The 21,169-nt window shown below is 43.7% G+C and overlaps 1 protein-coding gene across 1 annotated transcript in view; it reads right to left on the bottom strand.

Moving 5' to 3' along the window:
* LOC108442809 (V-set and transmembrane domain-containing protein 2-like protein) overlaps positions 1 to 12,910 on the bottom strand; it is a 67,677-nt gene extending 54,767 nt beyond the window's left edge. The window contains exon 1 of the mRNA XM_017723030.2: positions 12,602 to 12,910. Within this exon, the coding sequence (XP_017578519.1) occupies positions 12,602 to 12,701 (100 nt within the window). The 5' untranslated portion in view covers positions 12,702 to 12,910. The remainder of the gene's footprint in view (positions 1 to 12,601) is intronic.
* Positions 12,911 to 21,169: the final 8,259 nt, after the last annotated feature.

Raw genomic sequence — 21,169 nt, 5'->3', positions numbered from 1 at the left:
TTTTTCATGTACGTTATTAGTCAAAGCAGATATATAAACATTCATAAAATGCTGAAACTGGGACTTGATCCAACTGGATTAGCAATACAGAGAAATATAACACGTATTAAAATGAAGAGTACGCATTTGTTGAGCGCGGTACCAGGACTAGAACCGTTCTAAAACAGCAATGTATGCATACTACACCAAACCCTTCTTTGAGAAAAAGCAGGGGATCTTTGGTGGTTCTGTGAAATAGACTAGAATCACATCATAGCCAACAGAGCTGGAGGATACAGGCGACCCACTGCTTTCTCTGTATTGGTAAAGCTTTGCATGTAACACCAATAATCTGGAGGCTAAACTGATGAATTCAACCACAAACGCATGTAGTTTATCCAAACCTGACTTTGAGAATAAGATGCTATTACACAAAAGGTCCTGACCAGAACCTACAGCTGCAGGCAGCTCTGCACTCACCGTTACATTAATTACACTGTTTAAGACTGTTGGTTCTTAACGATCACATTTCTTTAATAAACAGGAGAAACTCACATTTCACGGTCTCCGATACGTGTAGCGCACCGCGCATCGGGTATCGTGATATAAATTCAACAAATAAAAGCCCAAGCTTCTGTCGGCTTTAGACTCTGGCTGAAAAAAAAGAGAAATTCAGTTTTTGAATGCTTCTGCCATCTTTTGTCCCAGTAGCACTATGAGGACACGCTAACCCACAGCACCAAAAGGACATGAAAAAGGCAGGAAGAAAATGCCAAGTGCAGATCTGAGCGCTTTGAGGCATTAGCTCCTCACAGAAACACTTAGAGATGAGGAAACCTGCAGAGCGAGAGAGAGAGAGAGAGAGAGAGGGAGAGAGAGAGAGGGAGAGAGAGAGAGAGAGAGAGAGAGAGTGAGAGGGAGTGTGAGGGAGAGGGAGAGAGAGAGAGAGAGAGAGAGAGAGAGAGAGTGGGAGAGAGAGACAGAGAGGGGGAGAGAGAGAGAGAGGGAGAGAGAGAGGGAGAGAGAGAGAGAGTGGGAGAGAGAGAGAGAGGGAGAGAGAGAGAGCGAGAGAGTGGGAGAGAGAGACAGAGAGAGGGAGAGAGAGTGAGAGGGAGAGAGAGAGAGAGAGAGAGAGAGGGAGAGAGAGAGAGAGAGAGAGAGAGAGGGAGAGAGAGTGAGAGGGAGAGAGAGAGAGAGAGAGAGAGAGAGAGAGAGAGGGCGAGAGAGAGGGAGGCAGGCTGCCTGATGGCTGACCCAGCTACTTGAGTCTTGCTATTGAAGTGAAAAGCATTTCATCTCTCCAGAGAAGAGACCCAGAGAGAGGAGCAGACGGGGTGAGCCAAAAAAACAAGCTTTCGCCATTTGTGGACTTAAGCGCTGTCTTGCGTTCCCGTCCTCCCCCCGGCACCGGGGCGCAGCCAAACATTCAGCAGCATCTGACGCCCGATTCGTGCGGCCTTTACAGCGCTGGCTGATCATTAAATACCAGCTTCGTTTTCTTGCCTGGCTCGGATTATTCGTCTGCAGCGAGTTTCTTACGAAGGACGTCGAGGTCACGCTTCACCAGCTGTTTGCTTAACGTGTCAGATTTGCTGTAACTGAGAACGGCACAGCGAGCTGGACAGCGACCCATGAAAACGAAACATTGTTATATGTTGTCAATTTATTCTACAGTAAACAGGGGATCTACAGTGGATCCGTATATTTTTGAATATATCACTTTTTTGTACGGTCTTCATGAACCTCAAGTGCAAAGGGCCTTTAATTAAAATTCAGTGAGGTCCAGTTAGAGGAAATGTCCTGAAGACAAGGTCCGGATTATCATACCAACTTACATCATGATTCAGTGCCATGCACTGTGAACCGAAGCAGCCTTGTATCAACACCTTATACAGTCAACAGCTGCATGTCAAATCAAACAGAGTACAATTCAGTGATATGTCAACAACGTTTATTCTCTTTTTAGATCACGCCATGTAGAATAACTTCCCTCTGACTCACTTTCTTCTCTGACTGCTGTTTCTCGCCTCGTCCCGCCCCTGTGTGCCTCACTCACTCGAGTCTTAGTGCTTACCGTAATGCACAGGTCTGATTGGCCGAGTTGCGTCACGTGTGATATATACAACGCATGCGATTGGTCTGTGAGTCTCCCGGGAAACAGCACAACGTTTAATCATTTTCCCAATAAATCTGCATGAACAACACTTCAACAGGAGTGACTGCTGTTAAACGGCTGTTTTTGCAGCTTAGTTTCTGGATACGGACTGGTGAGCAAATTCTGTGTTTTCAGACTGTAACTATATTTACGCTCTACATCAAACTCTTATTTCAAAAAACAAGGAACAATCCGGTTTCTGTGATATGGACTAGAGCTTTATTATGGCCAAAGCATCACCTGACACTGCCTACCTGTGGCTTTATCCATAGGCAACACTCCAATCATTTCCATGATCTCCTGACAACAAGGCAATCCCAACGTGAGCCATCTTCTGATTCACTACATGACTGCAATGCAGCCTACTGGTGAATTTGACCACAAAACATCGTTTAAAAACAGCAAAAACATGTAAAATATATAAAAACCTTTAGTGCTGGAAAAACACCTAAAGAGAACTAATGAATTTAAGACATTTGAAAGAACCCAAAACATTTGGGTAGCTCCACCCCCATGTTTACTATATATATATATATATATATATATATATATATATATATATATAAAAGATGTAATATCATAAATAATAAAACTGGTCTAAATACAATCAACCAGGCCTAATGCTTCTCTTCTTAATTAAAATGCAGTTGTTTATTGTTTTTAAGCACTGATGATGTGCACAATATAATCCGACCGGCATAATATCGCCCTAACGACATCATTTATCACAATAATAATACTGTCCTCTTGCCCAGCCCTACGTCACAGTCATATTTCCCAGCACATTATGAACTTAAATCACTTTAATTACAGTCAGATTTAGCTTAAATCTGAGAAATGAAATGAACACGTATAATATAAATATAAAATCATATCAGCTAATATCAGTTTTTGGGATTTTAACCCCTTCATTTCGGTATTCGGCTTTCTTTAACGTCCCTCTGAATGAACCATCTCTGTTTAACCTTCTGAACAGGCTCCACAGAAGGAAAACTGACAGCATGGAAAACGGCACTGTAAGTCAAAAACCCCTGAAAGCACCACAGACAGACTGAGATACTCATCAAGCCGGAGCTCCTCTCATGTCACCTGAGCCGCCGCGACGCGCTGATTGGCCGAGCTCCATGAAATTGTTCTTCTTCCACGATGCCGCATTAAACATTCCAATTTCACATCCCAGTGCGCCGCAATGCTGTGAGCAAACACACAGGGACCTCACGCTCTGAGCCCAACAGTGTAACGAGCGGGACATCAGCAAACACGGTTCCACATTACTGACGCAGAACAATGCCCGCATCCGCAGCTACAGGAGCAGCGCTCACTGCTCAGCTGAAGGCGCTGGAGTGACCGCGAGGGCCGATTGCCGGCCTTCAGCGGGTCAGCGAGTACTGCGGTTCCTCAGCCAGGATTCTGTTCTTTGCACGGCAGCGTTTGCTCATCGCATTCAGATGTTGAGGCTCATTCTTCCTGTCTGATGGACTCCTACAGCCGCTCAAGGCTTCCGACACAAAAGTAAAGAGAAAAGGACTCAAACACGTTCAAACACACGATTTCCCTCTTATCCCAGATGTAGTTCATCCAAGACGGGCCTGTTGGCTAAAGTTTGCCCCTTTAGTTTCGCACTGGAGCTACGAGGCTGCTGTAGGCCACAGGTAATGCAAAACGCCGGCATAAATCAGACGCTTGTAGTGTCAGAAGCCACATGAGCCTGTTTGAAATGACGTAAGTAGGAATTATAAGCATAACATTATGACCTTGTTTCTCTGCTCACTGCCCGTTTTATCAGCTCCACTTACTGTATAGCTGCACTCTGTAGTTCTACAATTACAGACTGTAGTCCATCTGTTTCTCTGATACTCTGTTACCCTGTTCTTCAGTGCTTAGGACCCCCATGGACCCTCACAGAGCAGGTACTAGTAGCGGTGGTGTGTTAGAGTGCGTTGCGCTGGTATGAGTGGATCAGGCGCAGCAGCGCTGCTGGAGTTTTTAAACACCTCAGTGTCGCTGCTGGACTGAGAATAGTCCACCAACCAAACCTATCCAGCCATCAGCGTCCTGTGACCACTGTTGAAGGACTAGAGGATGACCAACCCAAGCTGTGCAGCAGCAGATGAGCTGTCGCCTCTGACTTTACACCGACAAGGTGGACTGACCAGGTAGGGTTAAATGCAGAGGTCTAACTCCACAGTGTGCAAACACAGTTGTTGGTTCTTCTGAATGGCTCTGTTTACATCTCAACAAGTGAACAGCGCAGAACTCTGAGCTGGTGATATTCCCCCTTAAACAGCTGGATGAGCTTCAGAGTGTGATGATTTTAATAGTTGAACCGATGCCACCTGGTGGTCATAAGCTTCCGTTACGTAGCTACATTAGCCTTGTGGCTCGATTGACGAAACCAGTTTCAGGCACCAAACGCGTCTTAGCTGATCTAAACTCCAATTAGGGGACAAAGCATTTTCTTTTTCACCAAACCGTCACTTTAAGATCAGTTTAGTTCCGGCGCCTCGGTGCGACCCGAGCGAGACTGAGAGTGACCGGTGTTTGTATCACATACGCAAGCAGGTCACTCACAGGCGCGTGTGCTGACACAGCTGGCGTGGGGAACGTGTGTCTAGCACGCTGACCTCTGGTGTGTGGTGGGATTGTGGGGGTTCAGGCTGGTGGGCAGAAGGTCATTCTCCACACTGCAGGGAAGCCATGACCACTGTCAGTCTGACCGCTGCTGCTCCATTAGCCTCATTCTCTGAGAACATGAGAAGAACTCTCCCTCTCTTCTCTTTCCCTCCAGCATCCTCCCTCCGTCTCAGTCTCAGTCTCCACACTTCTGTTTTAACAGTAAAGATGTCCTATGGAAAAAGAGCTGTATTACTGCAGTGTGTTTCAACTGATACAATGAACTATTAAATAAACGCTCAGAGCTGTGTGAGCATGTCAGAATGCAAAATGATCGACGCCAGCGTCGTCCGGACAACCCGGCTTCTGGGCAGTCGCTACAAAACCAAAACCTAGGATAGCAAACTACACATAATATAGACGTGGCGATGCATCGCTGGCCTGTGTATCATGTATATTGGTCTACCCTGACACTGAGTGCGTTTACATGCACTTAACAATCCGATAAATCCGATTTTTCCGTAATCTGATCAACATGCTCTTAATCAGGTAATAACTCTGGGTGTACAGGAGTCCGACAATCGGATTTCTGCTTGAGAACCAGACAATAAACTCACAGAGGAAGATGTGACGTAAACTTTTATTTAAAAAAAAAAACAGCGCGCCACTTTACCCGAAAATAAGAAAATATACCATCTAGAAAAAAAAGAAGATTTAAATCCTTCATTTCACAAAGTGCGCAGTCGGTGTCCTCATCACTCCCGGGAACGCTGCTCGCTTATTTCAGGTCTGGTTTCGTACAGACTGAGAAATCGGAAAGAAATCAGAGTAAGAGTTTACATGAGCTGAGAAATCTGACTACTGAGCTAAAACCCAGCTCTCTTCATCAGATCTCTTAACCAGCTCTCTAGATCGGAGTCTGCCGTTTATATGACCATCTGAATAATCAGACAACCACAGTAATCCGATTATGCTTGGATTATTGAGTGCATGTAGACACACTATTAACTATTAACACCTCATAATATCTCTTTTCAGTTTTAGTGATATTTCTAGTGACATATATTGGACAGATATATATATATATATATATATATATATATATATATATATATATATTATATGGTCATAATCTTCCTAACTTTAGTAATGCATGCATTCTTGTACTTTATGAAAGAAAATGTAGAAATTGTGACGCTTAATTTATTCCTAATTATTATTAATTAATTATTAGTAGCGATTCATTCGGGGGGCATCGGTTCATTGCCTTTATTTCCACTTATTTGTGCTAAATTATTCATAGGAACGATAATTTTTATTCATTCTACACCCAAGAAGACACGATTAAATACCAGGCGGTTTAAGTTATTCTATAGTATTCCTGCAGAAGGACTGACAGGCCTGCAAGCCTCTACGCTAAGAGGAAAAGAGGGAGTGCAAACAAACCTCCAAGCAAACACCAGCCAAGCCATTACAGCACGTATCTGTAATCACACCAACAAACAGCGCTGACTTATGACCAAATTAGACGGCCCTTCAGTAGGATCGTATTATAAAAGTGGCAATTGAGCGTTACACAACAGAGGAAGCGCTGTGGCATTTTCAAACACAGGGCCTAATCTGATCTAAGCGGGACACAACAGCAGTCGCGTGACAGCAGCTGCAGCAGAGATCAGATCAGCAGAGAGATCTACACAGGAAAGATATACACACTACACAAATCAATTAAACAAACGAGTAAACTGAGCTGACAGGACTGCGCCGCTCTACACACATCACTGTGTGAACGCTTTGCTGGTTGAACACATCAGGGAGCGACTGTCGCGGATTGAAATCAATAACTCGATTTTCTCCAAAATGTCACGCGCGTTTCTGTGATTTTGGACTTCGGCCTGCGGTTTCACGCACAGAGGCCCTCGGCTCGACTGGAGCCCAGAACAGAACCGGCAGCAAAGCCCAGGCAAGCCGAGCGTCCAGCCAGGCGAGGGCTGGAGACTCTAAACCAGGAGACGTCGGCGTGTAAACCCAGTTTTAATCGTCCAGCCAGGCGAGGGCAGGAGACTCTAAACCAGGAGACGTCGGCGTGTAAACCCAGTTTTAATCGTCCAGCCAGGCGAGGGCTGGAGACTCTAAACCAGGAGACGTCGGCGTGTAAACCCAGTTTTAATCGTGTCCTGTTGCTACACCAAAACAAAGGACTCAAGTCCAGGTGTGAAGTAATAAGCGGGAGAGTCACGATTCCCACAATGCATTCTCCTCTACCACACACTGAAAACGGCGAGTGGCTGACTCACGTTTCAGTTCATTACAGCGGTCGACATTAATAAAGTGCAGCGTTTTAAACAATTTACAGTCCAGATGTTCATTCAGTAGCCCTAAGCTAACACACTAGCCACAAGCTAACATGCTAGGAACAACACATCGTTACTGTTTAATATGATAGATAGATAGATAGATAGATAGATAGATAGATAGATAGATAGATAGATAGATAGATAGATAGATAGATAGATAGATAGGTCAGTAGGTAGGAAGGAAGGTAGATAGGTAGATAGGTAGATAGATAGATAGATAGATAGATAGATAGATAGATAGATAGATAGATAGATAGATAGATAGATAGATAGATAGATGCCAGATGTTGCCAAATTTCAGTCCGATTCACTGGTTAGGACGTTAGTAAAGACTTTCGGGGTGGTTTGATATGAAACGCTCTGTTTTAGAGAAGTGGTGGTGATGGGAACCAGACATCTGAACAGGGTAATGCCTCTAAAAGCTCCTCACAGAACGATATTACATGAAACGGCTATGAATGCACTGCCCGATGCCTGAGACATTGCTCTACAGCAGTGCTCAGACAAACCTTCGGCCCTGAACCTTTCTACTCAGGACAGCTGTGGTAAGACCAAAACAGTCCTGAGGCAAACAATTTTCCACTATTTTACCATCATCAACATTATACACAGAAACGCGGTTCGTGTAGATTGGCTGGTCATTTCGTATATTAAATAAAACGGCTGTTTTTGTGCTGTAGCTTTCTATCACCTCCACGTCAAAGATGAACCATCTCACCTCAAATTTAATTACGCAGAAATTCTGAAAGGGCCTCCCTATAAGGCTGCGCGCCACAGTGATGTTCCCATAGGGAACAGGGTTTGGGTATGACATTAAATAATGCCAACCCCATACCGGTGATACAACCACTGTCATCGGTGGCCTGGAGTGGCTCACTGCTTTACAGATCTTCCTAGAACTAGAATATCTAGAAAAAGGAAGCATCCAGAAAACAGGCTAACCACCTCAAACTGGCTGCACAGTCCAGTTCCCTTATGCATTCTTCCAGAGCCATTTTTAACTTCACCCCAGTAAGCACTACACGTGTGAGTACACACACACACACACACACACACACACACACACACACCAGAAGCAGTTCTGAACGGCCGGAGCAGGCGTGGTGTTTAAAGGCCTGATGCAATGTGTTGTAAAGGGAGACAGTTGTAGCTCTATTCCATATTCAGGTCTTAAGCATAAACCAAAAACCCAAAAAATGGGCCCTAAAGTCCAATCACTGCACACACACACACACACAGACACACACACACACACACACACACACACTACATTGCTTCACCTCTGTATTTCATATTAAACAGCAGTTTTACCGTCTCTGTGAACTAATTAGAGCTAGTTGCAGCACAGCTTGCGGCCAGTTTGACGCCCCGAGAGTTCTGTATATAAGAGGTGATGGCATTGATTTCCAAGGAATCATATTACTGAGAGGTGGGAACGCCATCAGAGAGGAATCACCGGAGGAGAACGCATACGTAAATACGGCCTGAGCCAGAACAAGCAGGCGCAGCAGAATCGTTCGAGGCGCCCTGTTTCTGCCTCGGAGAGTCCAGAGGAGAGCGCAGGTGAACGGGCCTGTTACATTTGAACCAGGTCCCCGGCGCAGCCGGGCGCCCAGCTGTTACTGAAGCGTCGTTTTTCTGGTTTAAAAAGACTTTAAAACCTTTTTCGTAGCGATGACGGTGATGAAAAACCTCCCGGACACAACACGACCTTCACAACCTGAACGTTCCGATCACGGTTACACAAAACAGCAAAGAATTTATCACATTATTATTATTTTTTTTGTTAGGGCTGAAGACCGTCGCACATTTGAGACATTCACATTTCACATTTGAACCCAATGACGCTGAGCTGGTCAACTAGGCGCAGGTGATTTAAACCAAACAGAAGCTACCAAGCATCCTTCAGCACGAGCACAGTTAGTGCTGCCGTCTGCACTGCAGCCTCAAGCCTGGTGGTGTGCTTGGCCAGAAAAACAGGCCTAGTTTTAAAGAAAATAACTGTTTTATTTAATCATTTATTAATGATTTATTACTGAATTCAGTCATTATATTGGCCAGAAAATGCCATATTATATTTGGCCTAAATCGTTCAACCCTACAATAAATAATATTTGCTTTTTTTTTTTTTTTTGCTTTACACACTATTAATTTTTTTAACTTTTCTGAATGTTAACTGAAATGTTCTTTTATTCTCATTTTATTGTATATTTTATTGTATGCCTTACAGGGCCCCACTGTAAATAACAGCTTGGTCCCAGTGGGTTGATTCTAGGGTTGTCACGATACCAGAATTTTGATTTCGATACTGATACCACAGACGCGATGCTCGATACCTACTACCACAATGCACTCTCAGGAAAAAAAGCCACTATACGGTCACTGGGGTGGGACCCTCAAGGGGACATCTCAGGACCCTTAGTCAGGGAGCATAACTGAACCATAATAAATCCACTGAAATGATATTTTCTAAGCTGCTTTGACACTAAAAGTGAATGTCGGAACGCCGAATGTTTACTGGAATAAAAGCTCAGCTTCATTTACATTTCTTTTTTAGTCAGTCCCCTTTAATGATGGGAAAACTGGAGTGAAGCTGGTGCTGGCGTATTTAAACAAATGACTCAAATGATCAAAAAGTCAGAGTATTGAACCCCACCATCATATAAATAAGAGAATGAAGTGATATGAATCACAGTATTTAGTTTCTGTGAGGTTTGATAAGTAGAAACAGACACAAACAGAAGTCCACATGTAAAAAAATGCCAAAAAATTGCCCGGAGCGGTGGGCAGCCCTATCTGCGGCGCCCAGGGAGCAGTTTGGGGTTAGGTGTCTTGCTCAAGGACACCTCAGTCATGGACTGTCGGTGCTGGGGCTCGAACCAGCAACCTTCCGGTCACAGGGCCAGTTCCCTAACCTCCAGCCCACGACTGCCCCTCTGTTCTATGTGGGAGTCGAATCTAATTCTTTATTAAATAAAACATTTAGTTGGTCAATATCCTCTAAATTAGAGCCTGGCTGATAGATTGGTTGGCTGATAATATCAACTCACGGATTATCGCTATCGGCAAATATATCGCTGATAACGCGCCGATAATTGGTCGCAGCTTGAGAACCATGTTATAAAGCAAAGCCCTTGATTTAGAGGGGAACCGATTAAAAATAACAAACAAATGAACAGAAATCAAACCTCCGAAGCCTTCCGGATAACTCCGCCCCCAGTTCTCCAACATTTATGTTAAGACGGTTTGTCTGAGTTGAAGAAAAGTGTGAGACGTGTGATTCATGTCAACCAGTGAAGCGCGGTTTAAAACTCGTGGAGCATAAAACCTCCAGGGCGTAACTGAATTCTTAGCTCCTTTAGTTCAGCATCCAAATCAACGGCAACACTCACGTCCTTTAAACACTGACCGCATCCACGGCGCTCGGACAGGTGACGTAAACTGTGATGACGGCAACATCACATCATCACGAGACCACATCGGCCATCCTTTACTCACAGGCTCATGACCCCTCCGAGAGCAGCACCTGGACACGCCTCAACTCCAGACAGGAATCCGCCCGTTTTCCTCAAACCAGTCAAACAGCTACAGCCGTTATAACGAGGCCAGATTTACTGTGGTCAGTTAAGTCTCCTGTCAGCACTCATAGTGCCCGCCACCAATCAAATTCACTGCACAGTAAATCTACACCACCTCCAGACGCTCAGATGGATGGAATGGACGGTGTGTGAGATCGACCGGCCTGCTGGCTCATTCCCAGCAGGTTAATCCCATGTTATAAGATCAATCCGTGACGCACTGCATGTCGTGCAGACCTACTCTGTGCCAACTTGCTTTGGAAAAGTGCTTTATTCATAAGACGGAAGCTTCAAATAGATCATCTGAACACAGTCATGTGACCTGCTGCCTTTAAGGACCCATGTACTGCGTTTTTACACACTCATGATATTTGCATATAAGAAAACCTCAAATCTCCATCACTGTTGTTCTTGAGTTTCGGACATAAGCTGAAAGTGCCCGTTGTCGTTTACGCTGGGTGTAAATTTCACGAAGAACGGACCGGAAGAAACGGCCCAAACCGACGTGGAAAAACATCCGGTTCCATTGACTTACACTAAGAGCGGAGCGGGTTTTCCCTGCTCCTGTAAAGTCCATTTCCATGTCTGAGTTCTGTCCAAATCTTTTCAAATGAAACATTTGGCGGGTCAGTGCTCTTTAAACCAGAGCCTGGCCGATAACATCGCTCGGCCGATAACATCGGCCAATACTGGCAGCACATGGAATTATCGCTATCGGCAAACGCAGCGCTGATAATCGCCGGATTTATGGGTCGTCACACGAGAATCGCGCCATAACGCAACAAGCTTGATTTACGAGAAGAAATAATGAAAAATAAAACAGAAAAAAACGAACAGAAATCAAACCCGCAGAGACTTCTGGATAACTCCGCCCCCGTCCGCCAGCATTGATATGATGTAGGATTGTGTAGCTTTATGTACGGAAATCACTCATTTGTGATATATGTAAATAAGCTCTGCCCTGATAGGCCGCGTCTCTTTCAGTAAGCAGCCCAGGCTGAAACACTCCTTATAGCTTCAGCGTAAATGGGCGGGGCTAAAATGCCGTAGGCTGAAAACTTGATCACTTTAAATTCTTTCATTTTGATATTATTAGTATTATTATTAATGTTATTAATGTTATTATATAGACCTTTTAAATGTCATCCCAGTACCACAGCCTGGCCTTCGTCATCCACAGCATGTTATGAGTGTGATTAAGTGCAGCGGCTGTTGTCAGAGGACACCTCATAACCTGAGGTGGTATCTGTGGTCAGATGCCTGAGAAGATGTCCATCCCTGTCTGCCAGGCTGATCTCGGCCTCTGCATTCTCCAGCAAACAAAAGATAATGGCTCTCATTTCAGCAGCTGCCAAAGACCCGAGCTGCTCACAGTATTTACAGCGCTCCCGCTCCCTCCTTGCTAGCCAAGCCCCCCCGGGACCCCGACAGTGGGGCTGCGAGGGGAGAAGAAGTTGATAAATGAACCAGGAGCGCGTTCACGTCATTAATCTGGCAGGTGGACGAGCCTTTGGACGCCGTTGTTTGGTTCACTAACTGCATCCGGCGGTTCCAGCGGTCCCCTCCCCAAAAACCAGGGGCGCGCGCGGTGAGGAGAACCGCTGGCGCCGCGAACGTTCGGCCACATTTCAGACATGAGGCTCCGCGCGAACCGTCCGCCGTTCCACCCGCCCGCTCAAACCGTCCGACGACAGCCGAAGTTGGCACCTTATTCCAACTCTCCGTTCCACCTTAAATGATGCAGCGGCTCCGTTATGCTGCCTGAGACGCCAGAACGCAACTGCCGCGCCATTTAAGGTGGAACGGAGAATTCGAATAAGGTGCCAACTTCTGGGTGGGTTTATTTGTTAAGCCTGGCTACAACATTAGACCGCCAAAGTGGCGCGGGGGGGCTTCTTATCGTGCTGTCGTGGGGGGCTCACCGTTGCTGGAGATGCGGTTTTCCACGTCGGCTTGGCCGCTGAGTTGGATGTAGAGTCCCATGTAGTGCAAACTCCCCAGGATGACCCCGAACGCGCCCATCGCTGCTGCTAGCGACCACTTCCTCGCATGAGGTGGAGCTCCCGACAGATCCAGAGAGCGGGGGAGTTACTGTTCAGCCAGCTTCACTTCCTTCTTTCTTTATCTGTCGTGTTCTTTTCTTTCCTTCTCCTCTCCAGAAGAAGCTCCTCTCCACACCGAGCTCGCGGCAGAGTCTCCGGCTCGCGCGAGTGAGAGCTGAACGGCGTCTCGCTTTTCCTTTTTTCCCGCTATAAACACACCCGTATTCCGGAGAAGGCCCCGCCCCCCGTGCAGTGATTGGCTAGGAGTTCATACTCACAGACAGTCAGACGTTCTAGAAGCAGAAGCACACGCGGTGGCTCGGGTTCTAGAGCGGCGGAGGGGCTTTGAACTTTCTTCAACCGCCGTCCTAGAACTCTAGAGCGTTCGGAATTCCAGGCGGAATCCCAGCAGGCGGGGCTTGCCTGTAAACGGGTGTGGAAGAGAACAACACGCTACCGCTCTCCCGGTTCTCGCGACTACGGCGGAGGGATACGAATGTAGAGTCGGGAGTGTTGGGGAATGTCAATGAGGCGCACTAATTTATGAAAGTTCATGATCTTTATGCCGCTGTATCTTTTCATAAAGTCTGTTCACAAAAAGTTCATTTCACTGTTTTTCTGTTTTGTTTTGTTTATTTATCTTCATCACTCCATCAGTCGCTGCACCGACCGCTCTGAGGTAAACCAGTTGTAGTTTTCAGCACCAAGAACAGCGCATCCGCTCAGTCGCGGAACATCTTTCCCTTAAAGGGGAACTCCACCGATTGTTGGATCGTCGAGAAACTTACCCGCTCGGGTGTCTTTACAGTGGTGGTGATAGGAACCAGGAGTCTCAGTGTTTACAATGCAAATATAATGACTTTATTTACGATCCAAGCTCAGCGGTAAACCTGCATGGGTCTGCTGTGTGTTTGAGGGCTACAGTGATGATGGTAGGATAGAGGTAAAGGTGGGAAAAACCCAATTTTACTGGGACTATTTTCCTCACAACGCCCTGCATCCACGCCATGAATGTATTCAAATGTGTTACATAAAACAAAAAAAACCGGTAGATCTTCAGTCGAAACTAATTCTGTCTTTTTCATTCTAAATTTATTTGCTGGACGTGACTGGATTAAGATTATCAGACAAAACTGAAGTAAATCCCGCACGTCAGCATTTCTACAAAGAGGGTGTTTCCAATAAAGTGGCCAGTGATTGGATATACACAGGAGGTGTTTCCAATAAAGTGGCCCCGAGTATTAGTACAAGGGGGGTGTGGGTAATAGAGGCCAGTGAGTGACCGCACATGGCGGGTGCTCTGAATGAACCGGAGTGCAGCAGATGCTCTTCACGGTTTTCCCTCTAAACCGAGCCGAATGTTTAAGTAACGTTCACGTCGCGGTTTTGTTTCAGTTTAGCGTTAAGAACTGGGAGGGGCGGAAGCCAATCACTCGGAAAAGGCCATTACTGCCTCAGCTCGCGCGCTCTGATGTGTGAAATTACCGCGCTCATCATCACCACCAGCAGCAGGCTGCGCGGGAAAACCTTCCCGCCAATTCCGCATGCAAATTACCGCCTGCGTCACGCCGCCTGTTGGAACACAGCGCGCGGAACGGACGGCAACGCTGCACAGCCACACACACACACACACACACACACACACACACACACACACACACACAGGCCGCTATCGCTGCCACGGCAACCAGAGACCAGAACGAACGCGCGCTCCCGATCAGTATCGCCATGGAGACGCAAAGTCCTTGAAGCGCCGCGCGTGACCCGGAGATCAGCTTATTTACATTACAGAGGAGGAACATCAGAGATGATGATGATGATGATAAACAAAAGTGCTATTATTATTATTATTATTATTATTATTATCATTAGTAATGATGCACCCTGGGCATTATGAACATGTAGTGCAGCTCAAACTGGAGGCCTCATCATCTCCAGCTGCAGCTCTTCACAGAGTTCTCCTGGTTCAGGTCTTCGTGGTTCTGCTGGCGTGTTTAGAGCGGAGTTAGTCCACCATCTGTGTTAGTCTAAGTCCAGTTCCAGATCCGCTCTGTACCTGAGCGCTGGATCTGGGTGTTTAGAGCTGAAACTTTCAGGCTGAAGATGAAAAACAGCGCGGGCTAAACGCTGTGAAGTGACGCCTGTTTCTTGATCTGTCGCTGGCTTTGTTCACATGCAAAGATTTTGGCTAATCCGATTGAATACATTCTGATCAGACGTTCAGACTGAGGTCTTACCTGCTCACTCAACAATAGGAGGAAAATCTCCGTTAACATGCTCACCACAACTAATCTGATCGAAAACGGTGCTCATGCGTGGAGAACCAGTTAGAGTAAACGTTGCCATGGCAACGAGCATCACGTAAGTCCAGTCAGAGTGAGATGAGCAGCAGTGAGCAGTGCTTGTGTAACTGCTTTAAAATGATGTCAGACTCAGGAAAACGTCCTTCACATGTACTTACAAAGGAAGCGGTGAGAGGAAGACGTCGTGTTCTGAGACACATTAGCTGGACGTCCGTCCCACCGCCGTCTTTTAAAGATCAGAGCATGAACTTCGTCTCCTCTGCAGACCAGCTTCTTCTCCGCCGTGTCGAACATTATAATCTTTCACTGTGACGCGACGCACATGCGCAGAACATACTTACACGTTCCGATTGGGAATGGAATCAGATACAGACGTTCACACAGATACTATTCTTCATTTAAGGGATTATGTACAGGATTGCCCCCCTCACCCAATCGGATAGAAGTCGTATTCCGAATGGCCTTCAATTGAAGCGTTTACATGGACATACTCTATTCCGATTGCGGTATTAGTCGGATAATTAAGGGATTAATAGGTTGCATGTAAAAGTGTAAATAGTGGCTAATTGTCCCCATGGTAACAGCACAGAGCGTAACTGTTTCTGTTGTAACAGCACAAAAAGCAACTAACTGTCCTCATGGTAACATCACAAAGCGCAACTAACTGTTTCTGTTGTAACAGCGCAAAGAGCGACTAACTGTCCCCATGGTAACATCACAAAGCGCAACTAACTGTTTCTGTTGTAACAGCGCAAAGAGCGACTAACTGTCCCCATGGTAACAGTGCAAAGCCCAACTAACTTTCTGTTGTAACAGCGCAAAGAGCGACTAACTGTCCCCATGGTAACAGTGCAAAGCACAACTAACTTTCTGTTGTTACAGCGCAAAGAGAGACTAACTGTCCCCATGGTAACAGTGCAAAGCACAACTAACTTTCTGTTGTTACAGCGCAAAGAGCGACTAACTGTCCCCATGGTAACAGTGCAAAGCCCAACTAACTTTCTGTTGTTACAGCGCAAAGAGAGACTAACTGTCCCCATGGTAACAGTGCAAAGCACAACTAACTTTCTGTTGTTACAGCGCAAAGAGAGACTAACTGTCCCCATGGTAACAGTGCAAAGCACAACTAACTTTCTGTTGTTACAGCGCAAAGAGCGACTAACTGTCCCCATGGTAACAGTGCAAAGCCCAACTAACTTTCTGTTGTTACAGCGCAAAGAGCGACTAACTGTCCCCATGGTAACAGTGCAAAGCCCAACTAACTTTCTGTTGTTACAGCGCAAAGAGCGACTAACTGTCCCCATGGTAACAGTGCAAAGCCCAACTAACTTTCTGTTGTAACAGCGCAAAGAGCGACTAACTGTCCCCATGGTAACAGTGCAAAGCCCAACTAACTTTCTGTTGTTACAGCGCAAAGAGAGACTAACTGTCCCCATGGTAACAGTGCAAAGCACAACTAACTTTCTGTTGTTACAGCGCAAAGAGCGACTAACTGTCCCCATGGTAACAGTGCAAAGCACAACTAACTTTCTGTTGTTACAGCGCAAAGAGAGACTAACTGTCCCCATGGTAACAGTGCAAAGCCCAACTAACTTTCTGTTGTAACAGCGCAAAGAGCGACTAACTGTCCCCATGGTAACAGTGCAAAGCCCAACTAACTTTCTGTTGTAACAGCGCAAAGAGCGACTAACTGTCCCCATGGTAACAGTGCAAAGCCCAACTAACTTTCTGTTGTTACAGCGCAAAGAGAGACTAACTGTCCCCATGGTAACAGTGCAAAGCACAACTAACTTTCTGTTGTTACAGCGCAAAGAGAGACTAACTGTCCCCATGGTAACAGTGCAAAGCACAACTAACTTTCTGTTGTTACAGCGCAAAGAGCGACTAACTGTCCCCATGGTAACAGTGCAAAGCCCAACTAACTTTCTGTTGTAACAGCGCAAAGAGCGACTAACTGTCCCCATGGTAACAGTGCAAAGCCCAACTAACTTTCTGTTGTTACAGCGCAAAGAGAGACTAACTGTCCCCATGGTAACAGTGCAAAGCACAACTAACTTTCTGTTGTTACAGCGCAAAGAGCGACTAACTGTCCCCATGGTAACAGTGCAAAGCCCAACTAACTTTCTGTTGTTACAGCGCAAAGAGCGACTAACTGTCCCCATGGTAACAGTGCAAAGCCCAACTAACTTTCTGTTGTAACAGCGCAAAGAGCGACTAACTGTCCCCATGGTAACAGTGCAAAGCCCAACTAACTTTCTGTTGTTACAGCGCAAAGAGCGACTAACTGTCCCCATGGTAACAGTGCAAAGCCCAACTAACTTTCTGTTGTAACAGCGCAAAGAGCGACTAACTGTCCCCATGGTAACAGTGCAAAGCCCAACTAACTTTCTGTTGTTACAGCGCAAAGAGAGACTAACTGTCCCCATGGTAACAGTGCAAAGCACAACTAACTTTCTGTTGTTACAGCGCAAAGAGCGACTAACTGTCCCCATGGTAACAGTGCAAAGCCCAACTAACTTTCTGTTGTTACAGCGCAAAGAGCGACTAACTGTCCCCATGGTAACAGTGCAAAGCCCAACTAACTTTCTGTTGTAACAGCGCAAAGAGCGACTAACTGTCCCCATGGTAACAGTGCAAAGCCCAACTAACTTTCTGTTGTTACAGCGCAAAGAGAGACTAACTGTCCCCATGGTAACAGTGCAAAGCACAACTAACTTTCTGTTGTTACAGCGCAAAGAGCGACTAACTGTCCCCATGGTAACAGTGCAAAGCCCAACTAACTTTCTGTTGTAACAGCGCAAAGAGCGACTAACTGTCCCCATGGTAACAGTGCAAAGCCCAACTAACTTTCTGTTGTTACAGCGCAAAGAGCGACTAACTGTCCCCATGGTAACAGTGCAAAGCCCAACTAACTTTCTGTTGTAACAGCGCAAAGAGCGACTAACTGTCCCCATGGTAACAGTGCAAAAGTGACTTTCGTGGTGACTCTGCAATGAATGACACTAACCGTCTCCATAGAAACAGCGCAAAGAGCGACGCTAACCTCCTCACTGGCGCAATGTAGTGATAACGTGCGACTTTAGGAGGGAACAGAGAAGAGCGACAGTAAACACCCGCACTTACACTCACTAATCACTTCCACCCGCAGAGGGTCTCTAAAGCGGGTGGGGGTTTAATATGGCACGCGCGCGGCTGCTCTGTAGAGGATCACGCGCAGAGATGAAGAACAGAAAGACGCAGTGAGGGAATGATCCTGATTCACGGAGCGGAATAAAACAGAACCGACCGTCCGCCGCTCAGTGGGAGCCGGACTGACCGGAGCGCTTATTCCACACCAGCTTCAGCTGAGGAGCTTCACTGCACTGTAAAGAGAACCAGGTGAGAGAGAGCTGAGAAACAGTGCGCTGCAGGGCTGTGGACCCTCAGGACTGCAGTTGCACGAGGACAGAACCCCCACGTCGAGCTTGACTAAGGTCAATGGGGGACATTCAGAGTGATGGCCAGACTCCAGCGCAGGAGAGCAGAGGGGCCTGAAAGCACATTCAGGTTAAAGGGGTATTACTCCAGTGAAGTAAGGACACTAGTGGAAGGAACCAAAGCAGATACTTCATTAAACTAACTGGCATTAAAAAGTATCTAAAATGCTTCCCAATATCAAGCACCAGTTCAAGAGTTTGTGGAAACAGTCCGACCAGCTAGAGGAGAAAAATTTCCTTATGTCAAAAAAATTATATTAGCAGGTAATGAGCTATTTTCTCAGATTGCTAACTTAGCATCTTAAAATAAGGAGTTTTCTCAAAATGACTTTTTTTTTTCAAAATTTGGGCTTAATGTCTCAGAAATAACGACTTCTCAAAATGACTTATTTTCTCAAAATTTGGGCTTAATTTCTCAAAAATAACTTTCCCCAAAATGACGTATTTTTTCAAAATGACTTATTTTCTCAAAATTTGAACTTAATGTCTCAAAAGTATCAATTTTTCTTAAAATGACTTATTTTCTCGAAATTTGAACTTAATGTCTCAAAAATATAAATTTTTCTTAAAATAACTTATTTTCTCAAAATTTGAACTTAATGTCTCAAAAATATAAATTTTTCTTAAAATGACTTATTTTCTCAAAATTTGAACTTAATGTCTCAAAAATATCAATTTTTCTTAAAATTACTTATTTTCTCGAAATTTGAACTTAATGTCTCAAAAATATCAATTTTTCTTAAAATGACTTATTTTCTCGAAATTTGAACTTAATGTCTCAAAAATATCAATTTTTCTTAAAATGACTTATTTTCTCGAAATTTGAACTTAATGTCTCAAAAATATCAATTTTTCTTAAAATGACTTATTTTCTCAAAATTTGAACTTAATGTCTCAAAAATATCAATTTTTCTCAAAATAACTTATTTTCTCAAAATTTGAACTTAATGTCTCAAAAATATAAATTTTTCTTAAAATGACTTATTTTCTCAAAATTTGAACTTAATGTCTCAAAAATATCAAATTTTCTTAAAATGACTTATTTTCTCAAAATTTGAACTTAATGTCTCAAAAATATCAATTTTTCTTAAAATGACTTATTTTCTCAAAATTTGAACTTAATGTCTCAAAAATATCAATTTTTCTTAAAATGACTTATTTTCTCGAAATTTGAACTTAATGTCTCAAAAATATCAATTTTTCTTAAAATGACTTATTTTCTCAAAATTTGAACTTAATGTCTCAAAAATATAAATTTTTCTTAAAATAACTTATTTTCTCAAAATTTGAACTTAATGTCTCAAAAATATCAAATTTTCTTAAAATGACTTTTCTCAAAATTTGAACTTAATGTCTCAAAAATATCAATTTTTCTTAAAATGACTTCTTTTCTCAAAATTTGAACTTAATGTCTCAAAATATCAATTTTTCTTAAAATTACTTATTTTCTCGAAATTTGAACTTAATGTCTCAAAAATATCAATTTTTCTTAAAATGACTTCTTTTCTCAAAATTTGAACTTAATGTCTCAAAAATATCAATTTTTCTCAAAATAACTTATTTTCTCAAAATTTGAACTTAATGTCTCAAAAATATAAATTTTTCTTAAAATAACTTATTTTCTCAAAATTTGAACTTAATGTCTCAAAAATATCAATTTTTCTCAAAATAACTTATTTTCTCAAAAAAAAAAATTCTTAGTATCTCGAAAAGGACTTCTCAAAATGACTTCTCAGAATTTTTACTTACTGTTTCAATATAATGACTTTTCTCAAATTGATAATTTCTCAAAAAATGTACTTAATATCTCAGATTTTTTTTTTCAGAATATCTACTTAATATTTCAAAATAATGACTTATTTGCTCAAAATCATAGTATAATTGACATGATTTATTAATGAAATGTATTTATATCATTGAAACTAAGTTATGACTCAATTCTATGTAGAAAGGTATTCAATTTCAAGAAAATGAGAAGTCATTATTAAAATCCACTCCATTTAGACATGTACATCCACTTTTGCAACAGCGTCATTATTTCAAAAGTATGTTGATGATTTATTTTCTTAAAACTTGAGTTATTAAGACTAAATTCTGATATATTACTCTTAAAAAAAGGTTTTTCAAGGGTTCTTTAGTAAAAACAGTGTTTTTTGTACAGAACCATGAACACTCAAAGCATTTGCATACTTAAAGGTTTCTTTGCATGGTGAAATGGTTCTTCAGACTGATGGAGAATGTGTTGGATATAGTTCTTGACATCGTAACAATAGAAGAACCCTTTTTAATGCTACTTGGAACAGTTTTCAAAAAGAATCATATATAACACATTCTCCATCCATCTGAAGAACCATTTCACCATGCAAAGAACCCTTTTAGAACCATACTTTGTGTCATGTGTGTGTGTCAAAAATAGTTACTCAATTTCAAAAAGTAATTATTTTGGGACTAGAGGTCAAAATTTTTGACATGCTGCTGAAATAGCAGAAAAAAAAATCACAGGTTCATTTTTTCTCCTCTACTTGCAGCAAATGGGCTTCTGTAAGAGTCCCTTAAGAGCTGCAGTGCAACTTCACACCACTTGCAGCATCTGACAGTGAAGGAAATGACGTTTGGCAGGTGGCATCCGTCTCTCTGGCCTGAAAAGAAAATGCTAAAACTCCAAAGTG

The sequence above is a fragment of the Pygocentrus nattereri genome, chromosome 9 (genome assembly GCF_015220715.1).
Source record: "Pygocentrus nattereri isolate fPygNat1 chromosome 9, fPygNat1.pri, whole genome shotgun sequence".
NCBI classification, from domain to species: Eukaryota; Metazoa; Chordata; class Actinopteri; order Characiformes; family Serrasalmidae; genus Pygocentrus; species Pygocentrus nattereri.
The sequence above is the reverse complement of the archived record's forward strand: the minus strand, read 5'-3'. Positions and strand labels throughout refer to the sequence as shown.